General features: G+C 36.7%; 1 protein-coding gene across 1 annotated transcript in view; it reads right to left on the bottom strand.

Moving 5' to 3' along the window:
* The window catches only part of LOC135078603 (paired mesoderm homeobox protein 2B-like), a gene marked incomplete at its 5' end in the record, with an annotated part of 42247 nt that overhangs the window by 2574 nt on the left and 18977 nt on the right, over positions 1–20696 (bottom strand). Inside the window, 2 exons of the mRNA XM_063973132.1 lie at positions 15771–15872; positions 16641–16732. Of these exons, the coding sequence (XP_063829202.1) occupies positions 15771–15872; positions 16641–16732 (194 nt within the window). The remainder of the gene's footprint in view (positions 1–15770; positions 15873–16640; positions 16733–20696) is intronic.

Here is a 20696-nt window from a genome sequence, read left to right as displayed (position 1 = left end):
TTGTTTGTATTGGACTGGGTGTTTTCTATGTATAATAAGTATGTATTTACAAAAAAAGTATTTAAGTATGTTTATATCCGTTGTCTTGTATCCATAGTACAAGCTTTGCTTAGTTTGGGACTAGAAGCGCAGTGTAAAATGTCCGAAGATATTAATTTATTTATTATTTATTTATTTGCACTGTATAATTGTTTATTCACTCTCGCCTTGTTCTGTGACAGACTGTTTTAATACACACGGGCGAAGCCGCGGGCAAAAGCTTTACTTATATTAATAAAATCAGTGATGACTCTACAAAACACGCATTATATAGGCTTTCTTGATAGACCAAAATTCGCACAAGGGAATCCCCGTGTACATCTAATAAGTAATAAACACTGGTTAATTGAACCTGCACCCCGTCGCATTCCGAAATACAACAAAAATATTAGGCCCACTTCCCTCGTAACTAGCGCCATAAATAATAAACTCACACTGATCCAGCTGTCGACGCACAAGTATTTTATATCACGTCATTACCGCCCCATTCTGGGCATAACATGAAGATTACAGATCATTCCACGACCAAATGCGAGGGTAAAACCACCAGGATAACCTGGACTTACGTAGCAAGGCAGCAGCATGCTACGAGAGCTCAAAGTAAACTGGACATTGCCGTACTAAGGCCAGGGAAAAAGACCTTTGTTGAAAGGTAATTAGTAAGAAAAGCAAGGCCTAGTTATTTTTGTCAGTATAAGTTTGTTAGAGAGGACAGAGCCACATTTGCAGCGCAATTTTCGCAATATACTTTTAATAAGCCGGCTGGGCGCAGCAGTGCTAAAATCTTGCGGTGATCAAGCTGGCTTTTTTGTACAGAAGCGATGTTTGGCATAAACTAAAAATTACGTTAACGATACACGACTTAGTCAGATATTTTCTTTTTTTTATATGACTTTAATATAATAAGGTACACTGTTATAATCAGTACACAAAAAAATACCAAAAAATATTGCAAATAATAATCGTTCAGTCGATTTTATCGTTGCACCAGTAATTAGGAACTAAGAGGCAGTAGGTATACTATCTAAATTTTTCCTCAAGGTATAGATAATGACCCCAAATAAGTATAAACATCGCAAACATGTAAAAATTATATTCAGTACCTACATAATATAACTAAGTCTAAAAAATCCTTTCAGTTTTTTTTAATCAAAAACAAAACACCAAATTGACTGACCTACTTTGAACATTTTAGAACTTGACCCTTCTGTAGCAACTTAATCTTTGACGTCCCTTAACGATCGTAAGCTAATTTCGTTAAAATAATAATCCGGCCATAATCCCCGCCGCCCTAATAGTTTTTATCTCTTACTTACGGGGTTGTGTTAATATTTAACGCGTTCACCCGCGTCTGCAACCCTCCGCTATTCTTTGTGGGGGCAATTTTTGTTGTTTGCATTAAGATGTAATGACGATGGAAAAAAGACTGGGAAGTTTTTTGAGTGCGATTTGTGGCTGGCTGGTCTTAATGAGGTGTCAGTTTGATTCTCTGGACATGTTATGCGAAGACTTGTTACTACATAAGCCAGCTATCCTTACTTATGTAAACATTAGACCAAATAACAAGACACTGTTAAAACTAGAGACTGTTATACAAAAGTTGTTTCAGCCTATGGTATCCCACTCGTGATAACAAAAGATTCCACAAACGATCTCTCGCTTTTTAATAATAATAAATTAGTGAGTGTTATTATTATCTTTCATTTTGTTAAAAATATCATAAAAATCGTTATTAAAGATTTTCCCAAAGGTTTTCTCTAATTTTTCCTTTTTTCAGATCGATACATACATCGTACAAAATAACTCTACAATATTGACTTCCCTCGCACCATTGGGCTTACAACTTGACATGACGCTCTTCATCAAATCCCTATTAACTAAACAAACGACCTCCCTCTGACAAGGTTGTATCACTCCACAACACATGTTCACTTGCAACTTTGTCACTTTTAAGTTGCAAGCCAAAATAATGAGACCTCCCGTGCCGTTTTGTTTGACTTGCAAAAGGGGTCAGGTTGAATTTGTCGCTGTTGGAAGTAAGGGGTGGTGTATACGTGGGGCGAGGTGATTGCCTGCATACAGAGTGTCGATTGTTTCACGTTGTTACACGGTGCGGTGAGCACTCAGCTTAACAATAACAAAATGTTTAGTGTTGTTAGCGCGGGCCGTTAATTGTTTCTTTTGTCGTTATTGTTGCTGTGTTTGTTAATGGGAACACTTGGCTTTGTGTGATTTTGAACGGTTGAATTGGGGAGGCGTATTGTGTTCGATACCTCTTTAAGTATTATTAGTTTGGTAAGTGTAAATTATACGATGAAAATTTAATCAAGAATTAAAAAGTTTGCATGTTTTAATATATTTTGGCATGATTCAAGTTACTTTCAGTTCAATATAAAACATGGAAAATACTTACCCCCTTACTAATAAAAGTTACACGCCCATTGAACACTAATTAAAGTGACTTTTAGTATGGAAATGTCATTTTAAACTTACCGTTGTTCACATGTGTAACTTTTTTACTAACCCCCTTATGCAGGTAAGTGAGTAAGAAAGTCTCTCTCAAATGAGCAATAACTTTTAATTGCACAAAAATTTAATACACCCGAGTGAAAATCCTGGCGCAGAGTAAAACTGGTAAAACTCCAAAACTTCCAAACACATAATGTTCATCAAATTAAACCGTGAAATCCTCGAACTCGCCACTTTAGTCACATGTCGGCAAACTTTGGAAAAACCTTCAGCAACCACTTAGGAGTTGCGGTAATTGCGTCAGCCAGCCATAATGTTTTAAAACACTCCATACGGGGACTTAACGCAACATTAGCGTTCATAACTAGGGATGTGAAGGCTACAAAGTGTAACTGAAGTATGAGTTTTCTTGATTAGTTATCGTGGCTCCAATTTGGGGGACGAAGACTGTTTAATGCGAAATATAAAGTAACAATTTTGAAAAATTCTTAAGTAATTAAAGAAGAAGACGAATTTTGTTATAGGTAGCAATAGAATTTGTAAATCGTTTATATCAATTTGTATAACCTGTGCTATGCTTTATTAATTTTCCTGTAAGTTTTCTTAAAAGTGAAAAACAAAATAAAATTTGAATACATCTTAGAACGATTGTGTTACTTTAAAATTAATTTAGAATCATACTAATGAATCTCGATTTGGAAGAAACTTTACTACTAAATAAATAATTACTATTTATTGGAACAGTAATTAAAGCTACGTTTTACCAATTTATACGCGGGCAAATTCACATAGTCTCTCCTAAAAATTACAAGTTCGATACTCGATTGCACATACGGTACATTGCTGCAGGTATCGTTAATAACCTATGAAAATGTATTAAATCAGAATATCACCCAAACTATTGGATAGTTAAAACTACTTTTTATCCAATTACACGCAAACAAAGATGCGGCAAAAGGTTACCTTAAAAAGTACGAGTTCGATATTCGAGTGCACATACGGTACATCACTACAGGTAACGTTAATAACCTATGAAAATGTATTAAGAATGTGAGGGGAACTCTTCAAGGAGGGCGGAACGCGGGCTGACAGGTCGCGGGAGACTAATGTATTGAAATTTGTCGCGAAACATATTTGTGAGGATTTTTCTAAATTGCATCTGGGTAAATTTTGTGAAACAGTTAAATTGTGTGTTATTTTATACTGAAGCGATGTTTTGTATGCTATTTTGACTTACCTAGGTACAGAGGAAATGTTTTGAGATTATGTCTGCCTATACTATAAATAAGTAGCTTATAGACGTGTTCTTTAAAAATTGACAAAAAAACTAGCTATGTTTCGCGTGACACTAGGGGTACCTAGAGACTAGAGTCATAATAATAACAAAGCGACTTCGAAATTATTTGTAGTTACAATAATAATAGTAATTTTGAACAACATAAGAAGAACAATACCGTATTATTGATAAAATAAATTGGATTTACAATCAAGCTCAGTGCAAGTTTTTGTTGTTTTAAAAAATGCTGGGACAATGGATCCAGTCCATCAATTATAACAAAAGTTATAAAAAATATAAGCAGTTATTTAAAATAGTAACAACTTCTATCGCATCTATCGTATTTCTCTCAGTATCACATAGACCAATTAATTCACAACTTTCAAAAAATATATAACTTACTTTAACTGTCACATTAACATCCAAAACATACAAATCTGTAGTAATCCTACGTAATCATAACTATAATTTATAACATGGTTACGTTGTTGAATATTAAAGTTATTCTTACATTACTTATTACATAACATCAATAGAATCACCCAAAACTAATATCGTAGTAAACGTGTAATCAGTTAACCACATCAAGCGAGTTGGTAAGTTTTTCAGCACGTAATTAGGGAGAATTAGCCCCCTCCCCCCTCTCCTGGGATGCGGCAAATCTCTCTTTATCCCTCAGGATGGGAAGCTTCTGGAGACGAGGCGAGGATGTGAGAAAGTAGGGGATAAGGCAAATATTTTTTTGTTCGTGTGAGTTAAATAAAATTGCATGGAATTATCGCTTTTAATGTTATTGCAAACGACACTCTCTATAAGTCTGTTTCCATTTCACATCGAAACCAGAAAAAAAGTAATTTAATTTTGGTATAGAAATACATAGTTTGGACTGAACTTGGATTCAAGTAAAATATATTTTTACACGTGAAAATAAAAGTACCTCCAGGTTCTGACCAAACATTTTCATTCAATTGTTTGGACTTTGAGATAGCGAAGAAAGGGTAGAATAGGACCTAAATCGGCAATAAGTGACTCTACTAAATAATGTACAACCACAGAATACATAAACAACCAACAAGTAGAAAACAATATAAAATGACGGTATAAATAAATAACCCATCAAACCCTAAGCGGTCGCATGAATCGCGGTTACTTTAAGGGATGAGTACATTTTATTATCCTATTTAGAGGACCTAAATACTAGTCGTTCCTCGTATGTTGGGGTTGGTAAAAATGGTTTTCAATACTCGTAGTGCACCGTGGTTCAGCGGTCAAAGAAGTCGTTGGTTGAATTCGTACCTAAGCCCAGTAAAAAAACATAGACATGGCACATCCATCCCACCTTCGCACATCCTTGTACTAATTAGATTCTCGTCTGAGTGGTGTAATTCGCGCAAAACGTAAGACGTATTGGAGTAACTTGTTTACGCGAAATTATCCGGACGCGATCCCACTTCGGTATTCATGGGTTAACTGGAGATTAATTTGCAATTAATGTATAATGTTCTTAATTACGTTTTTGTTAATAGCAGTTTGAGGAATTTAAGTGTTGTGGGAAAACTTCAAATTGGTAACGAAGATTAATTAACTGTTAATGATCACACCTGCACTGAAATTAAGTGTGCAGATTACTATTTATAACATAAGTATTGATTTGATTGTTGAAATAGTTTATAGAAAAACGCTTACAACAGAATAGGCACTATTTGAATTATTTACGTCATTCATCAACCTTATGAATTATTTTCTACTTATTGAATAAGATCCAGTACAAAGGAGTCATAAATAACATTATCCTAACTGACTAATAACATGCAAAAGTTTGTATGTTTGGATATTTGTTACCTACTTTTTCACGAAAAAAAGTACCTACTGGATGGATTTTGATAAAACTTTACAGTATTATTGGTCTTGCAGATATCGTTCGAGCGATAAATCTACCTGAAAAGTGTTTTAATCCTATAACGGCATTATTGTGTTCCGGCAGTTAGAGGTAAGATAGTCAGTTCCTCCGTGGTTGAGGATTCCGGGTGAAGCTCGCTTCCACCTTCGGCCTGATCGTCACTTACCATCAAGTGAGATACAGGCCAAGAGCTTCCTCATTGAGGATTAAAAAAATTGACATTTTAGGTGGTGTGCAAAAAAGTGTCTCTGTTTCTATCTTCTATATTTTTGCCATCATATAGTGTCAAGAACTAGCCAATCACTCAACCCGCTACCAAAGGGTTGCGACCCCAGCCACTCGTCCCACGCGTCTCGCGTTACCCGACATGATGCAATTAGTGGAACTGCTGTTATGACGGCAATAAATTTGGGTTATTTGCACGAAATCATTATTTGGTAATGGGGCAAGAAATTGTTTTGATGGTGACGAAAATTAGAGTACTTTTGAGACCACCTGCCCCATTTTTTTAATACGCTGATTGGTAAAACTTACAAATACGAGAAATATAGGTAAAATTGAAACGGCACTTGCCGGTCTTATAGCTAGGAAGATCTCTTCACACTCACACAAACCAGGGAAAGAAGAGGAGGTTTAAGTCTAAATTCAAGGCTGGCCAGGACAATCGCATTGGATATTTCAAAGCCCCAGAGTCTAAGGTCTGCAGATTTAATTTCAACGTCATCTCAGGTAAAGAAGTATTTATTTATTCAAGTGCAAAAATTCGGAGCGAAGCGACTAAACTGTGACGAACGAATCTTGCTTTGTCTAGAGGGGGCACGTAACCTTAAAAAAAAAATGATTTGATTTCATTTAGAATTACGCGAAACAAAATAAGTACTCTTAGATCAGACTCCAAGTATGATTGGCACAACAAAGGTTGCACTCAGCGAGTGAGACACATTTCATTGCGCCCCTGATTCAATTTGAGACAGGTCCGATGAGGCGTGCTCAAGACACGAGTGCCAAAAAGAGGTCTAGGGGTGCAGGTGGGGAGACGTGATTCAAAATACCCGCCGGTGTTTTAAAAATTGACATTTTAGGTGGTGTGCAAAAAAGTGTCTCTGTTTCTATCTTCTATATTTTTGCCATCATATAGTGTCAAGAACTAGCCAATCACTCAACCCGCTACCAAAGGGTTGCGACCCCAGCCACTCGTCTATATTGATAGAGTCTATCAATACTAATAAATTATATCCCACTCAATAAATAGGTTTTGTGGAACTACTCGTAGCTATATGGAACTACTAGGCATAAAGCGTTTTTTTTTGTTTACTCTTTAATAGTATCTTCACAGATAGTGTAAAATCCAGGGCAAAAAGTATTGGATAGTTTTTATCACGATTTTTAAAAATGGACACACACGTAAATGTCACCTGGTGGTTTATTCTAATGTACAAAACTAATTCAAATTATTGGCACGCTGGCCCTTAACAGGGCACTTATACACGTCTCAAATATAACTTGCTCTCACACTACTTCCAGACATTGTCAATTGCTGAGATGAAGTGACGAAAAAACTTAGTCACCTATTTCAGACTTAGCTAGCTAGTTTCAGAGCTAGGCAGGTTTAAGGTCTATGCTCTCTTATTATTTACCATTTAACAAAAATAATCAAATAAATAGAAACTCAGCAATTAATGTTGCAGTGCGTACAGATCTAGCGGTTAAAAATCATAACCCTCCTTTTGCTTTGCCGTAGTCGGGTAAAACACAACAGACGTCGCACGATGATAGGGTTGCGCACGCGTCTCCAGGGACCGGACAGATCGTTGCTCCATTTGTAACTCGATCCTAACGTGCTGTCGCGAAATAATGTCAATATTAATTAAATTATAATCAACTAATATTGTAAAGAACTGTGACAGCTCTATCAGTATTTTTAGCATGATATATAGGGCTTGGGTGAAGGGAAAAATATTGACTTTTTTGGACGACACTGGCTAAATTGGTGAAAGAAATATAAATGAAGAATTTGATATGATGACTCAATCAGTCTGGGAGTTGTTTGGGACAACTCGCAATGAAAGAAGGAACTCGAGTTATTAAATATTAAATTACTCGTACATAGAATATTGTGCAGGACAAGGAAAATAATTTCCTTTAGGTAATAAAAACCTAGAGCCAGAGTATTGTTGTCACAGCCACCAATAGTGCATTAAAATCAGAATGACAAAAACAACACTTGGACTGGACCGTTTTGGGAGCAAATTAATGAAAAAATATCACAATAGCAACACCATCTTCAAACACCATCGAACTCTGAACCCGAAATCCAAACAAACATTCTCTAGCCCCATAGAACCCCCTTTATTCCAGAACAATTAAGGGTAATCGACAGCCCTGCCACCAATTTGCAACTTTCAAGTCCCATTGTTTGGTTGACAACCCTATTGTTCAACCAATGAGGAGGGAGCTCTCGTGTGACGTCACCAAAGTGAAGAGCCGTGCGATTTAATTGGCGTTAAAACGAGTGAATATTGTTTTTGGTGAAGTGTTGTGACAGTTTATAAGTACTTAAATAATGTAAAATTATTTACGAGTACGTGCTGACCTATCGAATGATCAGTACGTAAAAAACACTGTAAGCGATAACGGCGTCAAGTGGGGATTCAAAACCTCTTTAAAACATCTACAGGATAGGTACATTAAAGGCATATTACCTTGAACTACAGTGTTCAGTGTCTAATAAGTGTCGTTTATGTGTCACAAAAAATCGAATATGTCCCGTTTCTAAAAATACAGAACACAACCCAATCACTTACCCGCAAAATTCACTTCTCCCCAAAATTGCGGGGTCAGAACATGACAGTTGACGTAAAACATCTCTGGCCACTGCTTAATCCATCGACATAACCACCCGCTGGACACGTAAGACAATATTCAATTTGTGCGTCGATCCTGCAGGGCTATTCCGAAACGCTGTTTTAGTAGTTTCAGGTCATCTGTCACTGTCGCTCATGCAAGCATTTCGGTTCGTGAGAGGGAAGGCAACATTCGAAACTTCGGTTCGTTTTTCGGGGTAACCCCTCTGCCTCCATTAGTTAACAAGCATTGTCAAAAGCTACTCTATCGTTGCCAAGACCGCCAAAACTGTTGCGAATTGAATGGCTGTGTGACCAGCGTAAGGAGAGCTTGCATTCTTTAAGGCTGTCCGGGAAGTTTCCGACTGCTCTAGTAGTTGCAAATATTACTTACCCTAATCGCATAAGTTTCTAAATGAGCGGAATCCCAAAATATGGACCATGTTATGACCGAAGCGAATAGATTGGTCGGTCAGTTATTTTTTACCAGAAAACTACTAACATTTTATCAAGGAACTGAATTTTGATAATTTGTATTTACGTGAAATGGTAATAATAAGTACCAATAATGTTTTCTATTTAAAAAACTATCCTAAAAATCTTAGTTAATATTTACCCAAAAATATAGGTAGGTACTCAGTTGCCAAGGAAAATTTATAAAACCTTTCGGAATAAGATATGGGACAAATGGCCAAAGTCAGTAGAAAATGTATAATCTCCAAAAGTGAAATCATTTTCCAGGCAGACACTTCAGAAATAGTCATCGGGTCTAAGGACCAAGCTCCACTGGCTATTGGTAACGCATTTAAGTCGCTCATCTCGAAATGGCATTACGGTATGTGGCTGTTACCTTTCCCCTCCCGTCTTGGCACGTGGTTCAGGGCTGGCGAAGAACATTTGAGTTTATTAAACAGATCCAGGAGTCAGGACTGTAGTGAAAATAAAGAGAATACATTCTTTTTTTATGCAAAGCAGGTATTTGCCCGCATTCGGACCTGGTGTTAAGTGAGATGCAGTCTAGGATGGTACATAGGTATCTGCCCTGTATGTGCCTATTCACTCTTGCCTTGAAAAGGCCCGGGTTATAGTGACCGGGTTATAGTAGAAAGACAGCGAATTCCAGTCCCTAGCTGTCATAGTTCATGGTCAGATGGGATATAGGGGATAGAGCCAAATACTAAGGGATAAGAATAGGCAAAGAAAGAGAGATAGAGTTAATTTAATAAAAAACCTTGACAAAAAGATGGCCGAACATCAGGCTCTGTTGTGAGGGTTGAGGGAAACTGAGGTCATCTCTGTCTAAAGACTTAGGGCCAGGTCTATCAAAGCGGAGAAGAGAAATGTGTTTGAATAACCAACAGTTTTCTGAACCGATGCTGAGCGGAGAGGCGATGTGGAAATAACGAAATCTGATTGGTTTACATGAACTCTTGATTGGATACCGGGTGTTAAACTCAGAATCATTACATTTCTTTTTGGACACGATAGTCACTTTGTGGAACACGCAGTATTTTCACACACAAAATATGTCTATCCCACGTGAAAATAAAACCAAAATCAAGACGTTCAATTTTCTTGCACCTTTCGTCCTACCTACTTACTTTAATGATTGAACTCAACCCGTATGTGTAGGTACGGTTTAATGTCACTAGACATAAGTTATGATATACCCTCAAACGCAGCCCTAAGCTCCCGTAATATAATTGAGTCGGCTTTCAATTTGATTCGCATCCTCCGTCCGGAGAGTGTCGGTGATAATTCGCTAGAAAAATATAAAAAGAACCCACCGGGAACGGCTGTCAGCCGGATTGGATTACCTGAGGTGCGCGCGCGGTCTTTTAGACCGTTTTATTGAGTCAAACTCGATACTGTTTATAGCGGAATGTTATGGATAAATGATTTTAGGCTTTATGAAATGACGCTTCAGTATCAGTCCATACTAAAAGATAGAATCACGCCTGTGATTGGTTTAAGTTATGATGAAGATATTGAGTTTTATTCGAATTTTAAGTCTTAATTCTAAATTAATGTCACTTCAGCGCTATCAAACTCAGCTTAGTCAAATAACTTTTTAACTTAACCTACGACCCTGGATGCATAGGTTATTTGTATAGTCGAAAGGGAGCGCGTTTCAAATAAGTTAGAGAACCCCTGCCCTAGGGCATGGCTAGAAAAGCTTCTCTTCCGAAGTCTTCTTTTGGATGATTTAAAGTTCCACTTCTTTTCAGGACCAAAGTCCAAGTTTCATATTACTGAAGTAAGTATCAAATAGCTAAAGCTTCTTGTGCCACAGTATGTTAATGAACTGTTTAGTAATATAGCATGCTTTTCAGAAAGATTGGGTTGAAATCCATATATGTATTCCACCCACAATACATATAAATTGCTACAATATAATAAATAACATGCCCACAAGACGTACATTACCTCGTCGCACAAAAGCTTTCAATACAGGGTTACAAAGACAAACACATACAATACAATATCCTTCCCAATTGGGTCGCCTCCGCAGCCAATAAGCAAAACCGAAACAATACCGGAACCGATTCCGAGCCGTGGAGCAATCCCATCTAAAACGCATTAGGTAGAGAACGGAGCCAAGTTTTGTATTCATAAGCCTTTCGTAAGTCAATGTCTGCCGTGAAGGGAAGGAGAGTAGGCAGATGAAAATAGTACATACATGTTTATTTAATGCTAAATAGCCAAAAAAATCTCATTATACAAAATAAAGTGTTCTTGAAGGCAATGCCAATTCAATATTATAAATTTAATGCGGTAAAATGAGATTTAGCTTAAGACTTAGCATTGATCAATCAAGACGCTAATTTAGCAATAAATCTAGCTAAAATCTGATTATTTTACATATTATGTGCTTATAGTACTTTTTGATTACAAACAACCAATATGACAATTGAACTTATACGGTGTTACATACAACGCGTACCTAAATAAGTGCGGCCTATCTAAATATCAATCCTGCCAGTTAGTTGAGCCAATTTTATTGATTAACAAGACAAACCATTTTACCTTTAAGGACGTAGCAGATTTATCTCCTCAGAAAAGGATGAGAGCCTAAATGAGACTAAACTTTGACAGGTTAGTTAATACTTATGACCAAAAATGTTTACATCACCAAACATCCAATCAACTTGGCCATTCCTCTGCCAGAGACAACGTTACTAAATTGCGAACGTGGCGCGCCGTAGCGGCGAACGGCGCAATTTTTATTGGCACATAAATAAAATACGCCCGCTTGCGCGCAGCAATTTGCCTAAAACCGGCCGATGAGTGTAGGGTTGACCCGGAATCCGGATATATTTATAGGCCCGGTTTTAGATGACTACGAATTGAATGTTTGCGGGTCAAACCAGAGGTAATTTCGACGAAGACTTCTTTTGCTTCGAAGTTAAATAGATAACAATTAAATTAATTAACTGACCTCTACTTACACATTAATACATCCTTGTCTTATGTAAGTACATAGCTTCTACTAAAAACATGATTTTCTATCTTACACGAAAAACAAACGCCTAGAACCTTAAACTTTTGTTGGCAGGGCGGCCAAGATAACCAATGAGATAATAAACATTTCAGACTTGTCTATGTGAACATTTTCAAGTGACTTGTAAGTGGATTATTTATATTCAGCATAAAAAAATTTAGAATTGAAGTTTTAATAGTTACGATGAATAAAATTTATTTTTTACAAGCTAACCAAAATTCAGTACCTACAGAAAACTTTTACTATGCTTCGATTATAGGCATAAACATTTTACATGGCAACCTGAAACTACCTCTGTCTGACATAGCTGTGCCTACGTTAAATTCAAATAATAACTAGACACCTACAAAATTCATTTCACGGGATTTTCCCCATCGATTAGCAAACTTTTTAACTTGGCAACACCAACCCAACCCTACCTTCAGTATATCCAGTTATCCGTGTATGTGAACAGTAACCCGGGAAGGCAGCTTGAATACTAATGTTATTTACGGTGTTGCCAGCGCCTTCAATATTTACAGCCGTGAACGTGAGCGAACTTTGTTGCAATCATACAAATGTATGAGATTATGGTATGGTTAAATTAAGGTTAGGACTACCCCATTTTTGTATCTGTTTTAAGGTTCCGTACTTCTAAACGAAATGAAGAACTTTTCAAGATTGTCAAACCTCGCAAGGGATAAAATCAATGCCTTAGGCTGGGTTGCACCATCTTACTTTAACTTTAACTTACGTCAAAGTCAGTCAAACTCCATAAAAAAAACACCGGTTAAGGTTATAGTTACGGTTAAAGTAAGATAGTGCAACTCAACAGTAAAGACTTCTGTGGACATAGAATCATGAGAGGTAAGAACGAAGATTTTTCAATACAAGTTTCTGCCTAACGGGGAAAATCTGAATATATTTCAGCTGTGGCTCTATCACAATCGGCATTACAAACTTGAGTTTTTAAGTAGATAGTATGGGAGACGTTTTATTCAACTGCAAAGTTAAGTTTGTATTGAAATGCAGAAAATAAGTAGAGCATGTTCAATGGACTCGGAAAATGAAGATGACAAATCATCAAGCTACGCATTTAGCAGCTGCTTACCATATTGTATAGTGGCAATAGGTTCTATTTTGAAACAAAAACATAGTCCATAAGGTGAACAAGGTCATGACTACTTTAGGAAAAATAAGAAAAAAAGATAGATATTTTTTCTTATTTTTCTTAAAGTAATGATGAACTTGTCCAACCTATGGCGCCGGCTTATCGTTGAATTTTGGGACACGATGTATAAAGAAATTAATAACATTTCTTCTTGTCTGAAAGACAGCACTTTCTAGCAGAGACAATTTTGATTATCAGTTTTCTTTCAATAAAAAAAATCTATGCAATAATTATCCCACTCAAGTGAACGGCGAGTTAATTAGTGCTCGAACAATACCTAATTATAGAGGCGAGCTGTGATTGGCCGGGCTGCTAACCAACCAGAGTTAACCTTCATCTGCTTAGCGGGGTTTTTAGACCTTGTTATGGATTTGTATAATCCACTCTGCAGCCGAGCTGAATGCTAAGTGGAAAATGAGGGGTTTGTGTGGAAAAATTTTCGATTTATCTCAGCAGATAGGCATACGGTGTAGTTAAGGAATGCCTACCTAGATAGATAGATACGTACTCTTTATTGTACTATTGTACACGACACAAAATGTAGATTTTTAATAGATAAAAAAAACTATTTCCATTTTCAGCTTCGTTTCTAGAAACAACACTATAGTAGTTTTTAGATTCTATGAAAGGGTGAGACAGGGTCTACTCTACAGTGTGTCTGTTAAAGAAAACTAACCAGTGAAGGTAGAGTAGTTCCAGGGGATAGGTGATTGTCTAGAAACCAGGAATGAATGATGGAATTGCAAAGCGAGTTAAATGACTGAAAAGATTAAAGTCTTTCTACATGGTGTGGCGTAAATAGTGGCCCAAAGCAAAAGGATCGATACACTGTACACTGAGGTACCAAATACAAGTATTTAAAAAAATATTTATGTTAAAGGATGTTCAAAAAGTAAAGGTAAAGTCAACCGTTTTGCTAGTAGTGAGTATTGAATTTCGAAAAAAACTAGTTTATTAAAATTCAGTTTGTAAAAAAAATATTGGAATACTAATTTGTAACGCAAGGTACCAATTTAAAAAAAAAGTTTTTTGAACAACCTTGAAAAGTTCCTCAGTGTACAGTGTATCGTCCCCTTTGCTTTGGACCACTATTTACGACACATCCTGTATAAATGAGAATGCCTATACACAAAGTCATAGCATACTCGTAGTTACCACAATTTATACTTAGAGAGGTATTTAGTCTTTCTAAGAATGAGATATACTAAACCACGATGCACATACCAGTAGGTCAGCCATGTCGGTTATCATCACGTACATTTATGCATCTATGACGGTGAGCGGCGCGGGCGCACAAAGCAAAACCCCTCACCGACGCATCGGATGCAATCATTTACATTACGTGTGTTTGATAGACTTGCGAATTTGACTTTGACAAAACCAATTAGAGTTATTAGAGGAATAACATCAACGTACTTTGTATGACCAAGATTTGAATATTTAAATAATTGCATTTCTGTTTGGAATTTAAAAATAATGAAAATTCAATATATGAAACTGTCAAATCTGTGTTTCAGTAGACTTTAATCATGTTGAATAAATAACTATCGAACTGCAGCACCATATTATGTTTTGGAAAGGGCTCAAAGACAGTTAAAATTCCGAAGTTAGACTATGAATACAAAAAGTTTAAGGAGCTCTACCAACAATACCATTTTTTAGATTTTTAAATAAAATTATACTCTTTGGGAATTTATGTAAAGGCACTTAGAATGGTTTCCTACCACCGAGTAAGGCAATATTACAGGTTGAGATGCTGTGAAACATATCCTTACGACATAAACATCAAATATGAGTTAACGTTTCACGAGAGAAACCAGAATTTTATTGCTAAAATGATGGTAATGAGTAAGATTTTACAAGAGTTGGTGGGGTTTTCTTGAACATTGAAGCATTTTGAAGATTTTTGTGTAAGTAACATTAAAGATATTTAATTTAATTCCGTGCTTTCGTAGATGATGTGTTTAGGTAGTGTCGATATCGTGTACAACGGACTACCAAGCCAGAGGTCGCGGGTTCGATTCCCCTACTTTGCACATTTAAGGACTAACTTGGGATCGCAAAGAGGTTACTAAATCAAAATTATAGCTAATGTATCTTGCTGAAAATCCCGGTCCTAGTCAATAATAAAACAAAGGCTTAATAAGACATCATTAAGACAATAATGGAGGAAAACTTTGTGACTTTTCTTTCACCGCTATCAAAGACAAAAGTCGAGCCTCGCAAATGCATCTGCATTACTACAGGACCACCCATATAATGGGTAACATATTGGTAACCCATAACATATTATGTCCAAAAAGTCCAAATACAGGGTGTTAGGTAAATGGGTATATGAGCAGACACTAGCCCATGTTAACATGGGCATATAAATGGTATGGTGAAGTCAGAATTTGATATCATCATTTAATTTTTTTAAATTTTCATACAAAATAAATTTTATAAAATCCGATTTGTATGAAAATTAAAATAATTAAAATGAAGATATACATTTTCTGACTTCACCATACCATTTATATGCACATGTTAATATGGGCTAGTGTCGGCTCATATACCCATTTACCTAACACCCTGTATAAACTTATGCATACCTGCACTCTGGCCTCCGTGAGGTTGATTTTGAGCGCGAGGTCCTCCCGCGTGAATACGTCGGGATAGTGCGTCTGCGCGAACGCCGTCTCCAGCTCTTCCAGCTGGAACACGTACAGAAGTATTAGAAATGTATAATTTGGTAGTTGATACTATTAACATCAACTTAGTAACTTGTGATGTCAAACCAATAAAAATTTGTTCGTTGGCACACAAAATATTTAAAATGATACATTTTTTTTCCTTTTATTCTATCTGCGATCAGCCATCACCCTTTATCAGATTGGATTGAGTTGGTAATAGTTGGATTGAATTGGTAATATGACAGTTCCGGCTCTATACATCCCATGATGGGTCACCTCGATTCTTTTACAATAACTCTTCAGATTGATGCTATTCGCTTAGTCCTGAGCCTGAATAGAGTTCTCAGAATTTATAAGGGATGCAGCAAGTACATTCTTTGTTTGTAAGCTTTACATGGCAAGCAATGATACAAATATGCAAAAGAAAAAGTGTGACAAAATGGTCCCCGACTTAGTATTAGTCGTGACAATGGATAATGCCGCGACAGTGATTTTAAGCAGAGAGGAGGATTCAGGAGCAATGCTAGGATTTTTCACTGGATGAGTTACACGTCAATATAACCCATCCAGTGAAAACAACCAGCCAAACAGTAGATCCGCTATACGGGGGTTTCGTAGTGAGCACGAGGTGGAACCGTAGAGGTTTGGAACTGCTCTATAGGAGAAAATGTAATGTAACGTAATAAATTATCTTCAGGGCTGATTATTAATACAAAGCATATTCCAATCGCAAAAAGCATACAAGTCAAATGAAAGTCAAGAAGGCCCAAATGAAAAAAGGATACTCACTTGCTGCAACGTGAACGTGGTCCGATTCCGCCGTTGTTTGCGACGGACGAATGTGTCATCGTGGATCGCTGGGTGGTACGAGTAGCTCGTGTCTGGGGGCAAAAGGCGTTGGTTAGTCACACAAATAACAGTCTGTTGTTAAAAAACATTACTGTGTATAAAAAATACGTTCGTGTTCGTTCCTTCACCACTGCTTAATAAAGGCCTTCTTCAAATATTTCCACAACGACACACTTCTAAGTTTGTGTATCATCTCTTTTATTTTTTTATTTATTTAATAGGACAACCAACAAGACATTCTTTCTTTCTTTTGTGTCATTTATAATGAAACTAGCTGTGCCCGCGACTTCGTACGCGTGAAAACCCGTTTTCGCAACATTTTTCATTGTTGCTCTGCTCCTATTGATCGTAGCGTGATGTTGTATAGCCTATAGCCTTCCTCGATAAATGGGCTATCTAACACTGAAAGAATTTTCCAAATTGGACCAGTAGTTCCGGAGATTAGCGCGTTCAAGTAAACAAACAAACAAACTCTTCGCTCTATAATATTAGTATAGATACGATTTAAAGTTCAAGAAGCGAATATTAGAAACTCATACATAATTTGTTTTTAAGGACTTTTTTCCATTAGAAAATTTGTCAAATCAAATCAAAAGGTTTGAAAACTGCATCATTAACTCTCCATAAACAAACAAGTAACAATTACTGGCCGTAAACGGTCGTTACAGCATTCCTCCACAAAAGTTGTCTATGGTGTCCCATAGAGCTTCGGAAGCGCGCGCCATTACGCGACGCCGCCCCATAGATAAAGCGATCGGATAGTGTCTATGGAATTGATGAGGTGGGGACACTGTGGGGTGTCCATAAAGCTGGTTGCATTCAGAATCATTTTAATATTTATAGGGATGTATTATTTGGCATGTGGGAAACGTTTGAAAATTTTCAAGACTTCCTGAATTTTCACGCGCGTTAACATTCTATTATTTTAAAAATATCGGGTTTTTTTAGTCGAAATTGCAATCAACTTCGTTTAAACATAGGAAAAGGTTCATTGTCCATATTATGATTTCTTTTACAACTACTCTAGGGTTTGTTTTTCCTCTGCATTAATAACAAGTACACTCATATCGTTTCTTTAAGTAAACCAAGAACAATGTTGTGCTCTCTGATTTAATTTAGTTAAATAGAAAAATAATGAGCAATTAATAATGTTAATTACAATTAAATAATTTGAAACTAACATAACTCTGAAATAAACTTACTGAAATTGTAACTGAAAGTCACAATCGTTGATCAATATAAATCATTGTCACCATTCGAGCAATTACAGTTCTCATGACAATATTAGGGCTCAACATTTCTATTATTCTGCCTAATGCGACTCTATTCGTGGGACCTCTGCTAATGGCCAATATAGACGATTGTCACAGCCCTCTGTTATTGAGTAGATTGAGTTCAGGATTGAAGATTGGGAAAATCATTAATGATCTAAGATTTTGTTCTATAAATTTACTTAGGCGGCGAACTTCGTACCGCCAAGTCAAATAGTGTGTGACATGAAGTGTCAATGGTGGAAAAGAAATAGGTACTTAATTTATTTATTAACAAAGTTTTCATACGGATTCCTAATTTTAAAAATATCATCTATGTTCATTAGAGAGACTGCAGGATTTTAATGGTGAAAAATTTTTTCAAATCATTTCAGTAGTTCCGAAGCTTAATTACTAACAAACAAAACTTTCCTATTTATAATATTAGTGTACATTAATTTACAAATGGCACCGATCTGACTATCGTTTCATCTACAGAACCAGCACAACTTTTCCGATGCTCAAAGCAATCAATTTAAAACTTCAACATGGCGGGCTATTTTAAAAGCATCACACTCGTGTATTTTCGGGCTGCAGTTAAATGGAAGATTAATTGGACGTATTCGTATCATGGAGACTCACTTGGATTAAATTGTTGATGGTTATGACTTTTTAAAACCAATTTGTCTTGGTTGGGTTTGACAGGATACTGAATTAAGTAAATGTTTTGCTGCTGATAGATTCAATATCAGTAGGTACATAGCAAGCGACACTTCACCTTTGTTTGTCACCTGTCATCCGCTTGTCAATGGAGGGAAGTCGAACCATAATTTCGAACTCCTCTTATGTTCTTCTGATTAATTTCGTTGCGGGTCCAATGACAGTTTAACTTTCCCTCGGGACAAACTTGACCTTCATTGGTTGGGTTTTTATGGCGGTCAAGCTGTAGATCCTGGCTACACAGGAGTTGAAACGAGAGGTGGGAATAGTCCCGTTCACGAGTGGACACTTTTTTCTGGTTCGCACAGCTTGTGATTGGGCCACGCCAAAAGTGGGCACTTCGAAAAAAGTACAAAATGCCTTTTTCAAAAGTGGTATTTTAACTGTACCGTCTGAAAATGTGTCGTAAAAACAAAATGTTAAAACAATTCTGTCAATTTTCTCAAGCATTCCCGCGGTCTTTAGAAAACTGCTAACAGGTTAAGCAAAACCTGGAATGCTTCGTCAAAACACCAATATTTAACACCGCCCTGTACAAGTTTTCATAACTTTAACACTGCCATCCTTTCCAAGTTTCATTGGCCAAACTGAAATTCCATTGAATCCAAATAAACGCGTATTCCATGCCCGCTTGGAATGCGTGCGAGTTGTCAATTTGCGCATAACAAAGCATGAAGCGAGCGATAGGGCGCGTAGTATCATCGCACCTGCTAATTAGTGCCGGTGATTAGGGCATTGGATGGATGCACGTGAAATGGATAGGATTGGATTAGTATAGTTTCTGATTAAAGACATTTTATACGTTAAAAATATAACTTGTTCGACTTTTAACCAGTAAGAAAAATTATTGATTCTGTTGAAAAAAACAATTTGAAATTAACCGGTGTGACTTTTTTCCGGACGAATTAATTAGTGAAGCTATGATACTAGTAGCAAATTCGCCTCACAATTAATATGAACATTACAACAATGAAGACAAAGTTTACTATAAAAACTAATAGGTAAAAAATATGATACTATCATTTACCTACCACTTGGGTATTTTGGTTACAAACCCCGTTATCACTGTAACTTCTAAACAAAGCACCGTCCAGATTAAGAAGCTTATAAATATTTTCATTAATTGAATGTTAATAATTGAAGCTCATCAGGCTGGTAGAAAAATCCCTCGGAGGCGGAAATTAAAAAGTGTTGGCTTCCGCCGGAAGCTGGAGTGCAGCAAAAAGTTGGGGATTACTAAAGCTGCTAAGCTCGCCTCTTTGTGCTAGCCAAAGATTGACCGTAAACGTATCGGAATTCCTACTTCGTTAGGTAGTTTATTGCTTAAATACTGCTATAGAAGTGAAGTGATTTTTGGAAAAAATATAGACCATATTTTAGATTACAAATAGTTTTTTTTAATCACGAAATCAGCTCAATGATTTAGGCATCCGATGTTGCCGAATCGATCCCTTAAGATCGCTAAAAAATATAGGTAAAACATCAACTAGGTATCTTTCCTTGTTTCTGAGACCTTATTTGTTTTTGTTTAATTTTAGGCTACCCAAAGATGGCGATGACAGATGAATATAAAATTTAAACACATTAATTGAAGAGATAAGTCACTCTTTACACCCCACAAATACACGGAAAGTCAAGAAAGGACCACCAACATATCTAATTCATAAATAAACTTGTGCCTTCAGTATTTTCATTCAATCGCAATAGCACAGCCCTGAGGAGGCACGGCGTCCATCGGCAGCTATGAGATTCGGCTAACGAGCGCCGAGTATTCCAGGCTCAAATTGCCTTATACATTTTTAATAGATTCGTTTAAGCCGCTTTTTTATTCACTAGCCGCCGACCGCTTTTTAAACCCCCACCCACCCTAGCATTTCGTTAATAGATTTTAAAAATTAATACATTTACCCAATCATCCGACAGCGACATTTTGATAACTAGTTTACTGCCTTTGATCGTGTTTTTAAAAAATTACGCGGGCTTAATCAAAAGTGACGTGATCCTTATTGGGTTATCTGTAACTGGA

The sequence above is a fragment of the Ostrinia nubilalis genome, chromosome 15 (genome assembly GCF_963855985.1).
Source record: "Ostrinia nubilalis chromosome 15, ilOstNubi1.1, whole genome shotgun sequence".
NCBI classification, from domain to species: domain Eukaryota; kingdom Metazoa; phylum Arthropoda; class Insecta; order Lepidoptera; family Crambidae; genus Ostrinia; species Ostrinia nubilalis.
The sequence above is the reverse complement of the archived record's forward strand: the minus strand, read 5'-3'. Positions and strand labels throughout refer to the sequence as shown.